The sequence below is a fragment of the Heterodontus francisci genome, chromosome 36, assembly GCF_036365525.1.
Source record: "Heterodontus francisci isolate sHetFra1 chromosome 36, sHetFra1.hap1, whole genome shotgun sequence".
NCBI classification, from domain to species: domain Eukaryota; kingdom Metazoa; phylum Chordata; class Chondrichthyes; order Heterodontiformes; family Heterodontidae; genus Heterodontus; species Heterodontus francisci.
The window spans coordinates 6,106,819-6,129,421 of NC_090406.1; the positions used below are offsets into that span (position 1 = coordinate 6,106,819).

Consider the following 22,603-nt stretch of genomic DNA (forward strand, 5'->3'; position numbering starts at 1 on the left):
ATTGTAACTATTGCTGTGAATATTCATGTGCAGTGAAATGAAAGAGTTTATTACACTGTCTGAAAGGGCGGTGGAAGCAGATTCAATAGTAACCTTTAAAAGGGAATCGGATAAATACTTGAAAAGGAAAGAATTGCAGGGCTATGGGGCAATATCAGGGAGTGAGACTAACTGGATAGCTCTTTCAGAGCCAGCACAGGCACATTGGGCCGAATGGCCTCTTTTTTTGCTGTATCTTTCTCTGATTCTATTCTATGCTATATCTTTTTTCTTGTTTCACAGGTTGTAAAAAAAAAAGTCTTGCTCACATTTTGCTCTGTAACAAGACAGGTTTCGGTGAGAAGGTTAGCAGGAGATACATTCCCAGTTCCATCCTACCTGCTGTCTTGCCTGTTTTCCTGCTTGATCCTGTCGGATCCTGCCCCCACCTCCCTCCCTTCCTCCCCTCCACCCATTGCTGGCATGGCTGGGCCTATTCCACTTCACTCCCTCTGAACCCTCCTCAGCTTCCTCCTCACCTATGACAAGGGCACTATCACCTGGAAGTTCCACCAGTGTTTTAGATGCAGGTGGACTATCGTCAGTTAGAAATTGTGAACTGTGTGTCATCTAAAAGGATGCAGGTAAATATATGGATCACGTCACATCCATTTGATGTAAAGAGAGGCCTGAAAAATAATTGACTTGAAATTGGATTGGGCTATTTTGCCAGTGTCCAGAGTGGGTGCCTAAAATAGGTGTTCCTTGCACATGTTAATGAGGGATCTTATGCCTATTTTAGGGCCTGTCAGCTATGGCTCAGTGACTAACACTTTTGTCTCTCAGCCAGCAGGTCGTGTCTTCGAGTCCTGGGGGTCAGAGTTGAGCACATTATCCAGGCTAACTCTCCTGGTGCTGCACTTTCGGAGCTGCAATCTTCCAGGTGAGATGTTAAACCAAGACGCTGTAATAATATTGTTATAATATAATATGACATTGAGAAAGCTAAAATCAATTCATTAATGTTTGCAGTGGAGTTCCCCAAGGGTTGGTGATAGGACCCCTGCTCTTCCTGATATATATTCATGACCTAGACTTTGGTGTACAGGGCACAATTTCAAAATTTGCAGATGATACAAAACTTGAAAAGACTGTGAACTGTGAGAAGGATAGTATAGAACTTCAAAAGGACATAGACAGGAATGGACATAGACAAGTGGCAGAGGAAATTTAATGCAGAGAAATGTGAAGTGATTCATTTTGGTAGGAAGAACATGGAGAGACAATATAAACCAAAGCGTGCAATTCTAAAGGGGGTGCAGGAGCAGAGGGACCTGGGTGTATATGTGCATAAATCATTGAAGGTTTTAGGACAGGTTGAGAGAGCGGTTAATAAAACATACAGCATCCTGGGCTATATTAAAAGGGGCACAATGTATAAAAGCAAAGAAGTTATGTTAAACGTGTATAGAACACTGGTTGGCCTCAACTGGGGTATTGTGTCCAGTTCTAGGTGCAACACTTTAGGAAAGATGTGAAAGCATTGGAGAGAGTGTAAAAACGATTCATGAGAATGGTTCCCGGGATGAGGAATTTCAGTTATCTAGATCGATTGGAGAAGTTGGGACTGTTTTCCTTGGAGAAGAGAAGGCTAAGAGGAGATTTGATAGAGATGTTAAAAATCCTGAGGGTTCTGGACAGAGTAGATAGGGAAAAACTGTTCCCATTAGTGGAAGGCGTTTGGCAAAAGAAGCAATAGTGACATGAGGAAAAACCTTTTCCCGCAGCGGGTGGTCAGGATCTGAAATGCACTGCCTGAGAGTCTGGTGGAAGTAGGTTCAATCGAGGCATTCCGGAGAGAATTAGAGCGTTATCCGAAAAGGAAGAATGTGCAGGGCTGCGGGGAGTAAACGGGGGAGAGTCACTAGTTAAACTGCGCTTTCAGAGAGCTGGCGCAGAACAATGGGCCGAATGGTCTCCTCAGCACTGTAACAATTCTGTGATTAAACTGCATTGTAAAAAGGTCAACTGCAGGAGATATCGGGGCCTGAGTTCAATCACGGCAAATAACCTACAAAATGGTCATCGGGCTGGACTGACGCACGAGAAGAGAAAGGACCGAGGACCATCTTAAGTCTGTCCTCAGAGATTACACAAACTAGGGTTGTATTGCCTGGAACTTAGAAGGTTGTGGGGTGATTTGATCGAAGTTTTCAAGATATTAAGGGGAGCAGATAGGGTAGATAGAAACTATTCCTGCTGGTTGGAGAGTCTCAGAATGCAGGCATAGGAACTTTGGAACTCTCTTCTGCAAATGGCAAATGATGTTTGGCCAATTGTTAATTTTTAATCTGAGATTTGTAGATTTTTGTTAGCCAAAATTATTAATGGATGGGGGAAAAGGCGGGTATATGGAGTTAGGTCACAGATCAGCCATGATCAGATTGAATGGCAGAACAGGCTCGAAGGGCTGAATGGCCTCCTCCTGCTCCTGTGGTTCTACTGCTAAGCTCCTCCCCAAGCAAACCAAAGCTTTATATAGAAATACATAGAAAATACAGTATGGAAACAGGCTATTCGGCCCAACTGGTCCATGTCAGCATTTCCCTCCCACGCAAGCAAATAGTTATAATCGTATTTACTCTCCCTGTTCCTCCAAACCCTTTTCCGAGGCTAATCTAATCTTGAATGTTGACATAGTTTCTGTCTTAACCAGTAAGCCTGGAAATGCAATCAACAGCCTCACACTCTGTGTGTAAAAAGTCATCTTCTCCCCATTACTCATTGGTTGTAAAGTGCTTTGGGATGTCCTGAGGTTGTGAAATATGCTATAAAAATGCAGGTTATTTCTTTCTATTTTTGCACTGAGAATTGCAGATAAATCAATGAAATGTTGCTCCATGGAATGTAAAAACAATCTGCTGCACTGCTAATGGCACAGTGCTGTGGGATTGTTTCCTGCAAAGCAGACAGAAAAGGATTGTTAAAGATTTATGTCTGTAAAGAAAGGGAATAGGATAGTGACCTCCCAGCTGGCCTGTTGCAGAAGAAACAGAGACTCAAGTCAATAGGTATTCAGATTGAAGGAGACACTGATTACAGTCAGAAAGGGAAACAGACAGGACCAGAACTGGAAAAGAGATATTCGCGAGAGTACAGACACGCTCCCATCAGTTATCAGACAGGTTGGGAGGGAGTGAAAAGTCCAGACTGACTGAAGCTGTTTCTCGAGATTGGAGACCTCAGGATGTTGCGATAGGTTGCTAAGCAATAGGGTAGGAAACAGAGAAAGACTTGCATTCATATATCACCTTTCACAACCTCAGGACATCCCAAAGCAAGTTAAAGCCATGGAGCTACCATTCTTGGAAGAGTATTCATGGTTTAAGGTTGGAAATGTAGCAGCCAATTTGCACACAGCAAGCTCCCACAAACAGCAAAGTGACAATAAGCAGATAATCTGTTTTAGTGATGGTGATTGAGGATAAATATTGGCCCTGAGACAAACTCACCTGCATTTCTTTTGAAATAGTGCATGGGATCTTTTGCATCCACCTGAGAAAACAGCCAGAGTCTCAGTTTACCTTCTCATCTAAAGGACAGCACCAGGAATATCAGCCTGAATTATTTACTTGAATGGAACTTAAGACCATAACCTTCTGTATTAGAGCCAAGATTGCTACTCCACAAGCTACAGCTGATACCAAGATACATGGCAGGGGCTGGGAACCACCGATGGGGCCTTTGTGAGCTGTTTGTTGGGGAATGGGGTCAGCGTTGGTGCGAGTGAAAGGACAATACCGTTTTCAGGGGACTGGAGGGTGTGTTCCACAGTGACAAACTCACAGTAAGCCCATTACATAAAGGAATGACAATCACATAGGTTTTCCTGAGTCTGAACTCCCGGTCCGCTTATTTGCAAATGACAACTGGGCTTCCACTAAACCAAGCAGGACTGGCTATTCAATTGCAGCATAACTGGCACTCCCTGATGGCTCAGCTGGTACATGCACCACCTAATGTGGTATTGATCCTGACTAGGACATGTAGGTATAAGTTTAATTTCTGCTCTGTGTTCACCAGTATCAGAATGTGTGCCATAATTGTCCTCGGTTCCCCATGACCTCATCTCTCCCTATCTCTGTAACCTCCCACAGCACTACAACATTCCATGATCTCTATGCTGCTCCAATTCTGGCCTCTTGCAAATCCTTGATTTTCATCACCCCACGATTGGCAGACGTGTTTTCAGTTGCCTCGGCCCTAAGCTCTGGAATTCCCTCCTTAAACCTTTCCTCCTTTAAGATGCTCCTTAAAACCTACCTCTTTGACCAAACCTTTGGTCACCCATCCTAATGTCTCATGTGGCTCAGTGTCAAATTGTGTTTGATAAGAATTATTGCTCAGGACATTTTACTATGTGAAATGCACTATATAAATTTGAGTTCTTGTTGTTTGGGAGGGAAGAATCAGCTGGGGGCAGAGTAGGTCCTGCCCTGATTTCTATCCGTTGACTGCTACACAAATTCTGGGCACGAGGATCAGGCTCGGATGTGATGATTCTCACGTCCATCCTCACAATGCCCTGCTGCCAGTTCAGATGAAAGGTCACTGACCTGAAACGTTAACTCTGCTTCTGTAATATGCATATAGACTGGATTAGTCAAATTGGCAAGGGTAGCCTCGAGGGAGAGTTCATTGAATGTATTAGAGGTTGTTTTTTGGAGCATTATGTTGTGGAACCAACCAGGGAGCAGGCTATTCTAGATTTGGTGTTGTGTAATGAGGTGGGATTAATAAATTATCTCATTGTTAAGGATCCTCTAGGGAAAAGTGATCATCGCATGCTAGCATTTCAAATTCAGTTTGAGGGCGAGAAGCTGGAGTCCCACACGAGCATTCTGGAGTTAAACAAAGGTAATTATATAGGCATAAGGACAGATTTGGCCCTAGTGGACTGGGTAGGAAGACTTCAAGGTAGGACAGTTGACGAGCGGTGGCAGATGTTTAAGGAGATATTCAATTTATCCCAACTAAAATATATTCCAGAGAGGAAGAAAGATTCTAGTAGGGGGAAAAAACATCCATGGCTAAGCAAGGAAGTTAAGGATAACATAAAGACAAAAACTAAGGCATACCATATTGCAAAGGCTAGTGGCAGGCTGGAAGATTGGGAAACTTTTAAAGATCAACAAAGGGTTACTAAAAAAGTAATAAAAAGAGCAAAGGTAAATTATGAAAGAAAACTAGCGCAAAATATAAAAATGGATAGCAAAAGCTTCTATAAGTATATAAAAGGGAAGAGAGTAGCTAAAGTGAATGTTGGTCCATTGGCGGATGAGACTGGGGAGTTAATAGAAGGGAACACAGAAATGGCAGAGACACTAAATCAGTATTTTGTCTCAGTTTTCACGGTGGAGGACACTAGTACCATCCCAATAGTAACAGGTAATGCAGAGGTTATAGAAAGGGAGGAACTTCACTCGGGAAAAAATACTGAGCAAACTATTGGGGTTGAAGGCAGACAAGTCCCCAGGGCCTGATGGCCTATATCCTAGGGTCTTAAAGGAAGTGGCAGTGGAGATAGTGGATCCATTGGTTATAATATTCCAAAATTCTCTGGATACGGGAAAGGTTCCAGTGGATTGGAAAAAAGCTAATATAATGCCCTTATTCAAAAAGGGAGGGAGGCAGAAAGTAGGAAACTATAGACCAGTTAGTTTAACATCTGTCGTTGGGAAATTGTTAGAATCCATTATTAAGGAAGTAATAACAGGACATTTAGAAAGTCAAAATGCAATCCATCAGAGTCAGCACGGTTTTCTGAAGGGTAAATCATGTTTGACTAATTTGCTAGAGTTCTTCGAAGATGTAACAAGTAAAGTGGATAATGGGGATCCTGTAGATGTAATATATCTGGACTTCCAGAAGGAATTTGATAAGGTGCCGCACAAAAGGTTAATATACAAGGTAAGATCACATGGGGTTAGGGGCAATTTATTAGCTTGGATAGAGGATTGGCTAACCAACAGAAAACAGAGAGTTGGGATAAATGGGTCTTTTTCTGGTTGGCAAGATGTAACTAGTGGGGTGCCACAGGGTTCGGTCCTCAGGCCCCAACTATTTACAATCTATATTAATGACTTGGATGCAGGGATAGAAGGTACTATAGCCAAATTTGCAGATGACACTAAAATAGGTGGGATAGTAAGTTGCAATAAAGAAATAAGAAATCTACAAATGGATATGGATAGATTAGATAAATTGGCCAAAATTTGGCAGATGGATTTTAATGTGGATAAGTGTGAGGTTATCCATTTTGGTGGGAAGAATAGAAAGGCAAATTATTATCTAAATGGATAGAAATTTCAGTGTGCTTCGGTGCAGAGGGATCTGGGTGTCCTCGTGCATGAATCACAGAAAACTAGTTTGCAGGTACAGCAGGTGATAAGGAAGGCAAATGGAATTTTGACATTTATTGCTAAAGGAATAGAGTATAAAAGTAGGGAAGTGTTGCTGCAACTGTACAAGGCATTAGAGAGACCGCACCTGGAGTATTGTGTACAATTTTGGTCCCCTTACTTGAGAAAGGATGTAGTTGCATTGGAGGCAGTTCAGAGGAGGTTCACTAGATTGATTCCAGGGATGAGGGGCTTGTCTTATGAAGAGAGATTGAGTAGTTTAGGCCTTTATTCTCTCGAGTTTAGAAGAATGAGAGGAGATCTAATTGAGGTATATAAGATGATTAAGGGGATTGACAAAGTAGACATAGAGAGGATGTTTCCTCTTGTGGGGCAATCTAGAATGAGAGGTCATAGTTTTAGGATAATGGTAGCAGATTTAAAACAGAGATGAGGAGAAATTACTTCTCTCAAAGGGTCGTGAGTCTGTGGAATTCACTGCCCCAGAGTGCGGTGGATGCCGGGACATTGTGTAAATTTAAGGAGGAGATAGACAGATTTTTAATTAGAAATGGGTTGAAGGGTTATGGAAAACAAGCAGGAAAGTGGAGCTGAGATCAGTCACGATTGTATTGAATGGTGGAGCAGGCTCGAGGGGCTGAATTGCCTACTCCTGCTCCTAGTTCTTATGTTCTTATGTTCTCTCTCCACAGATGCTGCCAGACCTCCTGAGTATTTCCGGCACTTTTTGTTTTTATTAGCCCTGCTGCTATTGGTTGCCCAACATGTCCATCCTGATGGTGCCGTGCCTATTCCAGCCAATTAGAAAGCAAACAGATTGTTATCAATTGGATGATTCAAACAACCTTATTTTTGCCACCTCAAATATTTTTGGAAATATAAAGTGAAAAAGATAAAAAAAATTAAAAGTGATATGCCCCTATGACTTTTCTCCTTAGGTGTTTCTCGCAGCAGCATCCCAGAGATTAATCTGTAATTCCTGGAGACTTCAGGACAATCCTAGAGGATTGGTAATCCTAGCTGACTGGTCAGTTATTAGTCCCAATTGCTGATTTATGTTCTTCTTAGTTCATGGTCAATGTATAGCTCTAGCTATTCAACTGGAATCAGTACACTCAACAATGATTGTGGATTGACCCCTTGTCTTAGTCTGTGTGGTTTAGTATCATAACTGTTGATGCCTTTATTAGGGAACTGGAACTTGGGATTCCTACTAGGATCCCACAAATACCAATGTCCTGATCTCAGCTCAGCTTTAAAGGGATAGTGAGGAAATCACAGATGGGACAGTCACCATCTCTCACTCTTGTTCAACCATCCATTCATTCCCCTTCCCAGCAGCCAGTTACAAAACATTTACAGTACAGAAACAAGCCATTCGGTCCAACAGGTCCATGCCTGTATTTGTGCTCCACAGAGCACCACTGGCATCGATCTGGTGGTAAGCTACCTTCCTTGTTATCTCCTCTCAGCTAGGTCACCTGCCCATCAAGTGATCTTAATAAGGTCAACTATCTCTCATCATCTCAACTAAGCCATTAACAAATTTTGTCCTCTCAATAAGGACTGGTGCTCGTGTGTCCTCTCAACTAAAGCCTGTTGACTGGTTTTAAGGATAAAGGTTTTCCCGAATGAAGAGAGAATATAAGTACAGCATGAAAGTTAATTTGAACCTGTTATTCACATCCAAGAACACACTTCCTCTTGTAAAATAAGTGTGGTTAGATCTGCTTTCCCCATCCACTGCTGCCATTTTACTTCAAACAAAATTTTACAGGCATTGTAAATGTAAATATAATTCTAATGATGTGGGGGATGAACTTAATGAACTCAGTCTATTCAATCCCTCAGACTGAGTCTTTGTCCTTCAACATGACTTAAACAGCAATTAGATCGTGGCAGTTCTCAAAAGTCAACAGGTCTGACAAGATTTCACCTCCCCTGCAGGCACAGACTATGTTTTGACTCTGCTCGATGATTTGTGAGGCTTAGGGGGCTTTCATTCTGTCCGATCATGCGACAGTTACAGGCAGTTCTCTGTAGCTGAGTGCTGTGCACCAGAGGTAGACACACTTAACTTGTTGATGTCTAACTAAAGACTGCAATGTAGTGTATCACTGAAACCCTCAAGTCGAGCCCAGCACTGTGAATATCTGTGCTGCCGCACATCCCTTCCCAAACCATTTGCTGTGATGCCGCCACTTTCCAGGAAGTTCAGCAGATCGAGGAAAACGACTCTCTCCCCATCCACCAGGATCTCATCAATGACCCTCAGCACTGCTTGAAGTCGCGCAGGCTCTTGTGGACCTACATGCTTAACCTTCGACAATGCAGCTTCAACCCTGATGAAACTTGGAAAGTCGAATGGAGTTAACAAGAACTCACAGACTTCTCAAGAGAAACCCCACAGAAGATCCCTGAGCTCGATCTTCCATGAGCTCATGGAAAACCCTAAACCACATCTGCACAAACCACAACAAATATTGATACTTGACACACAAATGGAAAATTAAAGCACTTCAGTGTGAGTCTGTGGTCACCCAGTACAGACCATTGAACATGTACCAAGTCAATGCCCGATTCACAAATACAAAGGAGACATCCCAGGGATGCACTCCACTATTCCTAATGCAATTATCTGTCTTAACCGCCTTGTTACGACCGAGGCGGGAGGAGTGCACTGTTTATTCTAGTTCCACTTCTCCAGGGGTCACAACATATATTTAAATTATTTCCCACTCCCAGAATAAAACACACCAACCAACAAAATTATCAGTTTATTATAAAACAAGTCTTAACCAATAATGAAGTAAAGCATAAACACACAGATTGAAATATTAAATTTCCCTTTTTACCTTAGCCCCTCACACCGGAAAAATAAAGGGATTTTTATTTTTAGAGCACTATTACAGACAAAAAACCACTTGGGCTGAATACTTGCTAATTCTTGAAGAAACAGCAGATGAGATATGTTGTGTTCCAAAATTGGCATACAGTCTGGCCTCCGAGCACACTAGACTGGTCACTGGAACCTTTTGGAACAGTTCTTTTCAGGCGGCATTAAGAACTAATTTAGCAGGCTTTTCTTCAAAGACAGGAGATGAGATGAGTTGACACAATGGACATCTCAGGGTCTTTTAGAGAGGTGCTGGAAAGCTGAGCTGAGTTTTAGACTTCTCTCATTCCTTGGGAATTCTCTTCTTTCCTTGAAGGTTCTCTTCTCTCCTTGGAAGTTCTCTCCCTTTTTATACAGTTCAATCCTAACTCCAAACAATTCAAAAGCGAAACCAACAACAGGAGGTCAACCTTTTGACCTCCATCAATCTTGTCCTGTCACTTCTTTGTAAACAACTTCTCCAGGTGTCCAAAGTTCTCTGTTGTTTATTGAGCTGGAAGTCAGGTGGTTTCCCGGAAAGGCTTGTTTTCCTCACAAGACCCCTCAGTGCCCCTTTTAAAAAAACATTTCCAGGGAGTGTTTTTTCAAGGTCAAGTGGCATTTACATCACCCCCTTTAAAAATCCCAAAGTTTAACATTTCTTCAATCTTTCAAAAATGAATCCGCAAAAAATATATTTAACAAAACACAGAGACACTTTCGTAACAACCTAAATGTAAAATTATAGTATTGCTCTACATCTACATCAGCCATAACAAAAAGAGAGACAGCAAGTGGATAGCCAGTGGACCCAGATGATCAGAGGCTCAGCTGGTCTAGACTGTGCGGGATCATTCTCTCCAATACTGGCCTTCACCAACCTTTTAAAGCCCTGGTTTGAGACCATAGGGAGCTTTGTCTAATGTTTTCTTGCGTGTAGGGTGATTGATCTGACACGTATTTGAATCTGACTGTGCACATGTGCCACCTCACAAGTTAAAACTAATGCTTAATGACATGTTTGTTGTAATTACTGTTGCTGTTTGTCTCCTTCTGACTCGAAGCCTGTGCCATGAGCTCATTATCTGACTCCCCATCTGGATCCTGTTTAAGCAAAGGTTACGTAAGAATCTCTTCTCAGCTCTCCCAGGTGATGTCTGCTGTTCCGTGCAGCCCGACAGTACAAACTCCTGCCGAAAGAATGCAATATAAAATGGAAACTAAACACCTCAGGAGCTTGCCAGAGACCACAAGAATATCAGCAAGCTTCTATTTTGCTCAGTTAGCTTTTTCTGTCTGATTGAGAGCTGCCAGGATTTCAGCTCAACAAAATCCCAAACTTTAGTCTGAAACAAAAACAGAAAGTGCTAGAAATACTCAGCAGTTCAGGCAGCATCTGTAGAGAGAGAAACAGAGTTGACATTTCAGGTCAATGGTCTGCTTTTGACCCAAACTTTAGTCACTGACTGGAAAATCTCTCAGCTTGCTTGGTACACCTGTCAACTCTTTGCTTCCCCTTGCCTCTCAATTTCCCTCTTCCTTTCCTGTAGCTGTGGCTCAGTGTTTAGTGCTCTAGTCTCTCAGTTAGCTCTGGGTTCAAGTCCCACCCAAGAGACTAGAGCCCATAATCCAGGTTGATGTTCCCAGTGCTGTACTGAAAGAGTGCTACATTGTTGGAGGTGCTGTGTTTTGGATAGAGAGATTAAACTGAGGCTCTGTTTGCCCTCTCAGATGAATGTAAAAGATCCTATGGTGCTGAGAGGGGAGGGAAAGAGCAGGGGAGATGATCCCTGTGTCCTGGCCAATATTTATCCTTCATTAAACAGATGATCTATCTGATCATTATCACATTGTTGTTGTGGGACCTTCCTGTGTGCAAATTTGCTGTTGGGTTTTTCTAGATCATAAAAGTGACTACACTTACTCAGCAGCTAAACATGGTTAAAGTGAAACTGGAATCACATCTCGGCTTGACCAGGTAAGGGTAGCGAGTTTCCTTTCCTAAAGGGAATTAGTGAACCCATTGTGTTTTTATAATACGCCACTATCACTAGCAATTTATTTGTTTTAAATTAATTCAAATTCTCTAACTTCCATGATGGGGTTTGAACTACGCTCAACTTTTATCCAGGTCACTAGACTACTGATCCAGTAGCCTAACCACTATACTACCAAACACTGATTGGGGGAGTGGGGGGAAGCTGCTATCTGAGAGTGAGACGCGCTGTGGGTGTGGGCGATGGAAGAGCTAGTATCTGAGACGAGGGCAGCCCATGTCCACGAATGTACTTCTGTATTAGACAATTAAATTTCACAGATACTTTATACCCTTGCACATCCCGGTCGGAAATTCGAATTCCAGAACGTACATAATGGCCAGAATTTAACGGGAGCTGACCACCGACTGAAAAATCTGTGGCAAGCCATCATCTATCTCGCCTGCAGAGCCGACCCGTATTCTGCCGGTCCCCAGGCTTCAATTGGTGTGAGGCGGGACTTCCACCTGCTTCCACCGGCAGCTCTTATCCCCAGCAGCCACCACCAGGAGCAGTAGCCACCGCTGGGACTGCAGCCCAGCATGAAGAGAAGATGCCTGGGAGCTGGGAGGGCAGGTAAGTTTTGGTTGCCTCACCGGGGGTAATCGGTCGGCCCCCCGCGAAGCAATGGTGGTCGATTGGGGGGAAGGGGGGGGTGCGTGTTGGGTGTTGAGGGTGGTTGGGGTAGTGGGGGTGGCCCTCCATTGGGCACAGGGCGCTAGGCAGCTTCTCCTGGCTCCAGGACTTGCCATGCGTATAATCCATGTGGAGGCGGGCGAAGGCCCTTAGGTGCCGTTAAGTGGCCACTTAAGGGCCTGGGGCGTGCGGGCCATTTTTCGCTGCCACTGTCCTATGTAACATCGCCCTGTGCCTCCTGCTCCATTTTACGCCACCCCCGTCACCATCCCGCTCGTTGGGGTGGTGTAAAATTCCAGCCACTGTATAAAACGAAGGGTGTCCAGAAGCATTCCCGATTTGAAGTCTATGCTTTCAGCACGTAACAGTTTATTTATTCAAAAGCAAAATACTTCAGGAAATCTGAAATGAAAACAGAAAATGCTGGAAATACTCAGCAGATCTGGCAGCATCTGTGGAGAGAGAAACAGAGTTAATGTTTCGTCAGGACAGTTCTGATGAAAGGCCATCAACCTGAAAGGTTAACTCTGTTTCTCTCTCCACAGCTGCTGCCAGACCTGCTGAGTATTTCCAGCAGTTTTTGTTTCATTCCATTTCAAGCGTTAACTGTTTTATTAGGCAGCTGTTCATCTGAGTGTTTGGGACTCAGAGGAGGTAGACCAATAATGACTCTGGAATATATCTTACATTTTTTAATGTTAGTGGCAAGTTGGCTGTGAATACCTCTTAGTCTTCATGTGTAGCTTCATGGTGAGATCCATTCTGGATTAGCCTGACTCTTCCTCACTTTCCTGGTGTTTCCCTGTACTGTGAGCAATGATGGACTGCTGACAATTGATCATATCAGGTAATGTACCGTGTGTGTGCGTCTTGCTCTCAGTTCCCGTTTGTGTTACCTGACCTGGGGAGAAGAGAGCAAAATCATGTTCTTAGCATAGCACCAGACCAGAATTGAAGAACAATGTGGACAATAGTTGAGCTGATCTTTGTTTCTTTTCTTTGGCCCCTTAAAAGAGAAAGACTTGCACTTCTATAGCGCCTTTCACAAACTCAGGACATCCCAAAGGCTTTCACAACCAATGAAATAGCTTTGAAGTGTAGTCACTGTTGTAATATAGGAAACGCAGCAGCCAATTTGCACACAGCACGATCCCACAAACAGCAATGTGATAATGACCAGAAAATCCATTTTTAAATAATGGGTGAGGGATAACTATTGGCCCAGGACACCAAGGGAAGTCCTCTGCTCTCCTTCAAAATAGCTCCTTGGAAGCTTTTAAGTCCACTTGAGGGCAGGTGGGGCTTCAGTCTAACATTCCATTATAAAGAACATAAGAACATATGGACGTAAGAAATAGGAACAGGAGTAGGCCATTTGGCCCCTTGAGCCTGCTTTGCCATTCAACAAGACCGTGATTGATCTGATTGTGGCTTTAACTTGCCGCCGCCCCCACCCCCCAACCCTTGACTTCCTGGTCAATCAAAAATCTGTCTAACTCAGCCTTGAATATATTCAATGACTCAGTACTGCTCTCTGGGGAAGAGAATTCCAAACACAAACAATCCTCTGAGAGAAGAAATTCCTCCTCATCTCCGTCTTGAATAGAAGACCCCTTAATTTGAAACTGTGCTGCCGAAATTATAGGCCGTTGAGCCTTACGTCAGTGGTAGGGAAATTATTGAAGAGGATTCTTCGGGACAGGCTTTACTCCCATTTGGAAACAAATGAACTTATTAGCGGGAGGCAGCATGGTTTTGTGAAGGGGAGGTCGTGTCTCACTAACTTGATTGAGTTTTTTGAGGAAGTGACGAAGATGATTGATGAAGGAAGGGCAGTGGATGTTGTCTACATGGACTTCAGTAAAGCCTTTGACAAGGTCCCTCATGGCAGACTGGTACAAAAGGTGAAGTCACACGGGATCAGAGGTGAGCTGGCAAGATGGATACAGAACTGGCTCGGTCATAGAAGACAGAGGGTAGTAGTGGAAGGGTGCTTTTCTGAATGGAGGGATGTGACTAGTGGTGTTCCGCAGGGATCAGTGCTGGGATCTTTGCTGTTTGTAGTATATAGAAATGATTTGGAGGAAAATGTAGCTGGTCTCAGTAGTAAGTTTGTGGACGACACAAAGGTTGGTGGAGTTGCGGATAGTGATGAGGATTGTCAGAGGATACAGCAGGATATAGATCGGTTGGAGACTTGGGCAGAGAAATGGCAGATGGAATTTAATCCGGACAAATGTGAGGTAATGCATTTTGGAAGGACTAATACAGGTGGGAAGTATACAGTAAATGGCAGAACCCTTGGGAGTATTGACAGGCAGAGAGATCTGGGTGTACAGGTCCACAGGTCACTGAAAGTGGCAACACAGGTGGATAAGGTAGTTAAGAAGGCATACGGCATGCTTGCCTTCATCGGTCGGGGCATTGAGTATAAAAATAGGCAAGTCATGCTGCAGCTGTACAGAACCTTAGTTAGACTACACTTAGAATATTGCAATACTGGTCGCTACACTACCAGAAGGACGTGGAGGCTTTGGAGAGGGTACAGAGGTGGTTTACCAGGAAGTTGCCTGGTCTGGAGGGTATTAGCTATGAGGAGAGGCTGGATAAACTCGGATTGTTTTCACTGGAACGATGGGGGTGGAGGGGCGACATGATAGAGGTTTACAAAGTTATGAGTGGCATGGACAGAGTGGATAGTCAGAAGCTTTTTCCCAGGGTGGAAGAGTCAGTTACTAGGGGACATAGGTTTAAGGTGCGAGGGGTAAAGTTTAGAGGGGATGTGCGAGGCAAGTTTTTTACACAGACGGTGGTGAGTGCCTGGAACTTGCTGCTGGGGGAGGTGGTGGAAGCAGGTACGATAGCGACGTTTAAGAGGCATCTTGACAAATACATGAATAGGATGGGAATAGAGGGATACGGTCCCCGGAAGTGCAGAAGGTTTTAGTTTAGACAGGTATCAAGATCGGCGCAGGCTAGGAGGGCCGAATGGCCTGTTCCTGTGCTGTACTGTTCTTTGTTCTAGATTTCCCCCTTCGACAGTGGTGCACTCCCTCAGTACAGAACTGCTCAAATCCCTAGAGTGGGGTCTAAATCCACAACTTTCTGACCCAAAGGCACAAGTGCTACCCAATAAGACTAACACCTTAGAACTTAAAGCAACACAGAACTGGCAGACACTTACTTCCGAGCAGCTAGTTTGGAACAGTTGGTCGAACTCTTGCCTCTGAGTGAGGGATTGTGTATTCAAACCTTACCCCAAGACTTATGGCTCACACTCTAGCACAGTGCTCACCATAGAAATTGCTAATTAGTCTCGGGTGTATTTTAAGATGTTATATGATTCACCTCGAGGGCCATGTCAGTGATTTTTCTTTAGAGATACAGCACTGAAACAGGCCCTTCGGCCCACCGAGTCTGTGCCGATCATCAACCACCCATATATACTAATCCTACACTAATTCCATATTCCTACCACATCCCCACCTGTCCCTATATTTCCCTACCACCTACCTATACTAGGGGAAATTTATAATGGCCAATTAACCTATCAACCTGCAAGTCTTTGGCATGTGGGAGGAAACCGGAGCACCTGGAGGAAACCCACGCAGACACAGGGAGAACTTGCAAACTCCACACAGGCAGTACCCAGAATTGAACCCGGGTCGCTGGAGCTGTGAGGCTGCGGTGCTAACCACTGCGCCACTGTGCCGCCCCAAAACCCATGCGGAAGCAGTGGCGCAGTGGTTAGCCTCACAGCTCCAGCGACCTGCGTTTTATTCCAGGTACTGCCTGTGCGGAGTTTGTAAGTTCTCCCTGTGACTGCGTGTGTTTTTGCTGGGTGCTCCGGTTTCCTCCCACAGCCAAAGACTTGCAGGTTGATAGGTAAATTGGCCATTGTAAATTGCCCCTTGTGTAGCTCGGGGAATTGAGGGGATGTGGTAGAAATATGGGATTAATGTAGGACTAGTATAAATGGGTGGTTGATGGTCGGCACAGACTTGGTGGGCCGAAGGGCCTGTTTCAGTGCTGTATCTCTAAATAAATAAAAGCTTCTCAGCTGAAATCAGAACCCAGGAAAGGGTGAGTGAATGCATGTAAAATACTTCTTCATCCCTTGAATAAAACCTGACTTGGACTGAGGAAGCTATAAGACATTGTCTGAATCAGTCAACTGTGAAAGAATCTGTCTTTAGGGGCTCCTGTGGCTTCAGCTCCATAGTGATAACAGTCAGAAGCTTCTATAGTTTCTGCTGGGATATCCTATGCTGTGTTTATATTTCTGAAGGGACTTCTTAAATGTAACAAAAATATTATTCGAACGCCGACAACGTTGTTATGTTTGCTTCAGATCACAAGACAAGTTCACAACTCAGACACTTTGTCTCACAGTGTATTTCTTGAAGGAAATATAGCAACTCTGAGGGACACAAGTGAGGTGAACCTGATAACATCAATACTTTCCTTCCTGACCCTACAGTTCTTATGGGGGGAGCCCAAAACAATGTGAAGATAACCTTAAAATTAGAGCCAGGCCGTTCAGGGGTGATGTCAGGAAGCAGTTCTTCACATAAAGGATTGTGGAAATCTGGAACGTTCTCCCCCAAAAAGGCTGTTGAGGCTGGGGGTCAACTGAAGATTTCAAAACTGAGATTGATAAATTTTTTTTGGGTAGGGTATTAAGGGTTATGGAACTTGCGTTCGGTGGGGGGGGGGTGCGGTGTTGGTTAGATGGAGGTAAGATACAGATCAGCCATGACCTAACTGAATGGCAGAACAGACGTGAAGGGCTGAATGGCCTCCTTCTGTACCAGTGTTGCTCACCAGCAGTTGTTCCCTGCTTCGTTCCTTTCTGCGTGTTTCTGGCTGACAGTTTCCTGAGTCAATTGTCCATTCTTCATGTGTGAGACTAAGCTGGGAGTATTGGTAGATGATCTGAGAAGATCACAGCTGAGCCCAAGCCTCACAGTCCACAAATATACACTTTCCAGGAAGGGATATCTCTGGAGAATATTGTAGCCTATTACATGTGTCAGCCATGGCACTCCTGCCTCAGAGTCAGAAAGTCATGTAGTCAAACCCCACTGCAGAGATTTATGCAAATAACTTAGGCTGACACAGTGGCGCAGTGGTTAGCACTGCAGCCTCACAGCTCCAGCGACCTGGGTTCAATTCTGGGTACTGCCTGTGTGGAGTTTGCAAGTTCTCCCTGTGTCTGCGTGGGTTTTCTCCGGGTGCTCCGGTTTCCTCCCACAAGCCAAAAGACTTGCAGGTTGGTAGGTAAATTGGTCATTATAAATTGCCACTAGTATAGGTAGGTGGTAGGGAAATATAGGGACAGGTGGGGATGTTTGGTAGGAATATGGGATTAGGGTAGGATTAGTATAAATGGGTGGTTGATGGTCGGCACAGACTCGGTGGGCCGAAGGGCCTGTTTCAGTGCTGTATCTCTAAAACTAAAACTAAAACTAAGACACTTCCATGTATGTCTTGAAAGGTTCTAGATAGAAAGACTTACATTTATACAGAACCTTTCATGACCTCAGGACATCCCAATGTTTTACAGCCAATTAAGTACTTTTGAAGTGTATTCACTGTTGCAATGTAAGAAATTGAGCAGTCAATTTGTGCATAGCAAGATCCCACAACCAGCAATGTGATAAATGACTATAAAATCTACTTCTAGTGATGTTGATTGAGGGATTAATAATGGCCAGCTCTCCTACTGTTCTTCAAAATAGTGGCTGTGTGATCTTTTATGTCCGCGTGAGAGGGAAATACTGGGCCTCAGTTTAATGTCCCATCTGACAGACAGCATCTCAGACAGTGCAGCACTCCCTCACTACTGGCACTGGGAGTGCCAGCCTGGATGTAGGCTCAGGTCTCTGGAGTGGGAAGCTCGATTAGCTTCCCTGTCGGGAATCTAACGCAATCAGATTGTTTGTTTTCCAAAACTGCCCCAGTGTTTGGGTTAGTTTACCTCGGGGGAGGGGTGGGTAAATGGGGAAATACCCCCAACCCTCAAACCGCAATACTCAAAGCACTCTTGCAGTGACGGACTCCGGCCAGCGGGTGGCGCTAGCCTCTGGCGGCGGCGGTTGTTGTGAGCGGCGCCGCTCTTGGCCAAATCTCAGCCTCCTTGTCCTGCGAGCAGGGCCTGGTGTCGGAAGGGCGGATTAAAGTTGGGGCCGGAAAAATCACCCGATTAAACCCAGCCCCGTGCGATGGTAAGGCAGAGCAGCCTGGGCCTCGAGTGAGTGTCTCTGCCGGCCCGGGGAGCGGGAGGCCGGGTTCGGAGTTGATGTCGTACCTGGAGCGGCTCCCGGGCGGAGCCGGATTCGGGTTGAGCCCTGGGGCCTGGGCTGTGGAGTGAGCCCTGGGGCCTGGGCTGTGGAGTGAGCCCTGGGGCCTGGGCTGTGGAGTGAGCCCTGGGGCGTGAGCTCTGGGGCCTGAGCTGTGGAGTGAGCCTTGGGGCCTGGGCTGTGGAGTGAGCCCTGGGGCCTGGGCTGTGGAGTGAGCCCTGGGGCCTGGGCTGTGCAGTTAGCCCTGGGGCCTGGGCTGTGGAGTGAGCCCTGGGGCCTGGGCTGTGGAGTGGGGCCTGGGCTGTGGAGTGAGCCCTGGGGCCTGGGCTGTGGAGTGAGCCCTGGGGCCTGGGCTGTGGAGTGAGCCCTGGGGCCTGGGCTGTGGAGTGAGCCCTGGGGCCTGGGCTGTGCAGTTAGCCCTGGGGCCTGAGCTGTGGAGTGAGCCCTGGGCCCTGGGCTGTGGAGTGGGCCCTGGGCTGTGGAGTGAGCCCTGGGCTGTGGAGTGAGCCCTGGGCCCTGGGCTGTGGAGTGAGCCCTGGGCTGTGGAGTGGGCCCTGGGCTGTGGAGTGAGCCCTGGGCTGTGGAGTGAGCCCTGGGCCCTGGGCTGTGGAGTGAGCCCTGGGGCCTGGGCTGTGGAGTGAGCCCTGGGGCCTGGGCTGTGCAGTTAGCCCTGGGGCCTGAGCTGTGGAGTGAGCCCTGGGCCCTGGGCTGTGGAGTGGGCCCTGGGCTGTGGAGTGAGCCCTGGGGCCTGGGCTGTGGAGTGAGCCCCAGGGACTGGATGTAAATGTTCCGCAACCCACACCCCTGAACCCCGTACACAGACCCACCCATAGACGCTCCCTGCCTGTACACTCTCTCTCTCTCTCTCCAGTTAGTCCCACTCCCCCTGCTCTGTCCCCAAATCCCTGCAAATTCCTGCTTTTCAAGTATTTATCCAATTCTCTTTTGAAAGTTATTATTGAATCTGCTTCCACCGCCCTTTCAAGCAACATCTTCCAGATCACAACAACTCACTGCGGAAAATAAAAATTCACATCTCCCCCTCTGGTTCTTTTGCTAATTATTTAAGTTTGTGTCCTTTGCTTACCCATCCTCCTATCGCTGGAAACAGCTTTTCCTTATTTACCTTATCAAAAACCTCTGCTCAAACGAAAACAATCCCACCTTTCCAGTGTCTCTACATAATTGAAGTCCCTCATCCCTGATACCGTTCTAGTAAATCTCCTCCACACCCTCTTCAAGGCCTGAACATCCTTAAAGTGCGGTTCCCAGAATTAGACTTGGAAAGCATTCAAGCTGATAAGCGGCAAGTAACATTCGTGCCAGGCAATGACCATCTCCAACAAGAGAGAATCTAATCATCTCTCCTTGATATTCAACAGCATTACAATCACTGAATTCCCCACCATCAACATCCTGGGAGTTACTAATGACCAGAAATTTAACTGGACCAGTCACAAATACTGTAGCTACAAGAACAAGTTAGAAGCTGGGAATTCTGTGGCAGGTAACTCGCCTCCTGAAACCCCAAAGCCTGTCCATCATCTACAAGGCACATGTCAGGAGTGTGATGGAATACTCTCCACTTGCCTGGATGAGTGCGGCTCCAACAACACTCAAGAAGCTCCATGCCATCCAGGACAAAGCAGCCCATTTAATCGGCACACCATCCAGCAGCTTAAGCATTCACTCCCTCCACCACCGTCACATCATGGCAGCATTGTGTACTATATACAAGGTGCAGTGTAGCAACTCGCCAAGCCTCCTTTGACAGCACCTTCCAAACCCGTGACCTCTAACTGAGGACAAGGGCAGCAGATGCATGGGAACACCACCACCTGCAAGTTCCCTTCCAAGCCACACACCATCCTGACTTGGAACTATATCGCCATTCCTTCACTGACGCTGGGTCAAAATTCTAGGACTCCCTAACAGCACTGTGGGTGTACCTACACCAGATGGACTTCAGTGGTTCGAGAAGGTAGCTCTCTGCCACCTTCTTGAGGGCAGTTAGGGATGGGCAACAAATGCTGGCCTTGCTAGTGACGCCCACATCCCACGAAACAAATTTTAAAAAAAACTCCAGCTGAGGCATAACCAGTAATTTATAAAGGTTCAGTATAACTTCCTGTTGTTCTCTATTCCTTGATGAAGCCAATGATTCCATATCCTTTTTTAACAGGCTTCTCAAATTATCCATCCACCCTCAAAGATTTGCGTACGTACACCACAGGTCTCTGTTTCTCCACCCCTTTAAAATTGACGAATTTAGTTTATATTGCCTCCTCATTGACTTTACATTTCTCCCTGTTAAATTTTGTCTGCCGTGTGTCTTCCCATTTCACCAGTCTATGTCCTCTGAAATCTGTTACTGTCTTCCCCATTGTTTACTGCATTTCCAAATTTCATATAATCTGCAAACTTTGACATTATGCCCTGTAAATCACAATTCCAGATCATTAATATATATATCAAAAGAGCAGCGGTCCTAACAACAACCGCAGGAGAACACCACTGTATATTTCCCTCCAGTCTGAAAAACAATTGATCACCACTGCTCTTTGATTTCTGTACATTAGCCAATTTTGAATCCATGCTGCCCACTGTCCCATGGGCTTCAATTTTGCTAACAAATCATGGACAGCAATTTCCTTTTATGTGAAGGAAACTTCGGAGGGAGAAGGGGGCAAGTTCCCTCATCTGAAACACCCTTGTGCCCCTTCCACCCCTGCTAAAGCAGCAGAAAGGAGATAACGCAAGCTTTTCCTGCTGTTGTTCCCACAGATGCTGTGCAGATGACGTTGGCTGCGTCGGCTTTTCTGGCAGAGACATGGCACTGCTGCGGAAGGCGCTTCCAATGGTGCTCCTGTGCCAGATGGCACTCACTGCGGCAGGTGGACACCCCACCAGTGAGTCGATCCCAGAGGACTGGATCCTGCTCCATGTGATTCAAGGCCAGATTGGGCCTGGAAACTACAGCTACATGCATCTTAATGACGTTGGCCGGATTGTGCTGCGGATGGACAGTCCCCGGGGGGACGCTGACCTCTACGTCTCAGACTCCACCCTGCACCCCACCTTTGACAACTACGAGCTGCAGTCAGCCACCTGCGGCCGGGACTGGGTGGCAGTGCCAGCTAGGTTCCGTCGACCGGTGGCCATCGCTGTCTACGGGCACCCATCACACTTGACAACTGAGTTTGAGATGAGGGTTTACCTGGACCAGGGGATGAAAGAGGACCCCTTTGCTGAACTCTCATACCCCACCGATGAGGGCACTGGCAACAGGGACCCAGAGAAGAAGGTAGAGGAGGAGAAGTCGGTGATGTGGACCATAATGATTGGGATCTTGAAATTGGTGCTGGAAATTCTGTTTTGATGGCTTCCTCTTGCGCTGGTAGCCCAGGAGTGGGCATGTGTGCGCACGATGTCAGGAGTGGACAGGTGGACAGTCATCTGCAGCCGCAAATTAATCACCACCTGCTTCCTGGTGGGGCATGGCTGAGTTGAATTTTTTCCTTGATTTCAACCAGTCAGTGGCCTGAGTTTAATTTTGAAAAGATGGTGATTGCTTTTGTTTTTCTCTTGGGGGGCTGGGGGTGGGGGGGATAATGAAATACACCATGTTATTACCAGGTGGGCCACCAGCACTGTTCTGCTGCAGGATACCCAGTCTCCTGTCTCTATCACATCCATTTCCTGGGATACCCCTCTCCTGTCTATACCACATCTATTTCCCAGAATAGCCCCTCTCCAATGTCCCCTCTAATATATTTTGTTGTGTGTGGACTATTCATTTAAGTGTGTGTTACCTTTAAATTGTTTTGTGCCACCGCGATATTTTATCGGGTACAACTTGTGCGCGACCGGTGTGGTAACTTCCAGTTTGCTATGTACCCACGCACCCGGGAAGGAACATTATTCCTCTCCTATCTGAACCATGTTGAATTCCTGTGATATCCCCTTTCCTGTCTCTATCGGATTAATTTCCCTGGATTCCCCCTCTCCTGTCTACATCCTGTCTATTTCCTGGTTTGAACCCTCTCTCTCTACCACATCCATTCAGACTTTGGCACAGGGAGACTGTGCATTTTCTACCTGAAAAGGCAGCAGCAAGGTTTGTAAAGAGTAGCACTGCTTTCTGTTTGGAGATACTGCAAAGCAATTCTAACATCACAGGGGCCACCTTATGATGAACTTAAGTACATGCAGTAAACTGGAAGTGCAAAGTCTATGGAAATTAGCTCTCATTGATGTGCTTTGCCTGAATGGGAGGCAACATTTTTTTCATTTCCAAAGGCCAAAACCTTGGAGAAAATGAATGAGAGTCAATAAACACGATGATTGCATTGA

At 45.7% G+C, this 22,603-nt stretch overlaps 1 protein-coding gene across 3 annotated transcripts; it reads left to right on the forward strand.

The window, feature by feature from the left end:
• The first annotated feature begins 829 nt into the window (after nt 1-829).
• On the forward strand, nt 830-22,603 carry c36h6orf120 (chromosome 36 C6orf120 homolog). 3 transcript variants are annotated; one of them, XM_068016037.1, is made up of 2 exons: nt 830-922; nt 21,035-22,603. In XM_068016037.1, the coding sequence occupies exon 2, from the start codon at nt 21,081-21,083 to the stop codon at nt 21,627-21,629; it is 549 nt and encodes a 182-aa protein (XP_067872138.1). In that variant the 5' UTR covers nt 830-922; nt 21,035-21,080; the 3' UTR covers nt 21,630-22,603. The 3 variants fall into 3 exon arrangements, with proteins under 3 accessions (XP_067872138.1, XP_067872137.1, XP_067872136.1); XM_068016036.1 differs by lacking the exon at nt 830-922 and adding an exon at nt 18,067-18,175; XM_068016035.1 differs by lacking the exon at nt 830-922 and adding an exon at nt 18,081-18,201.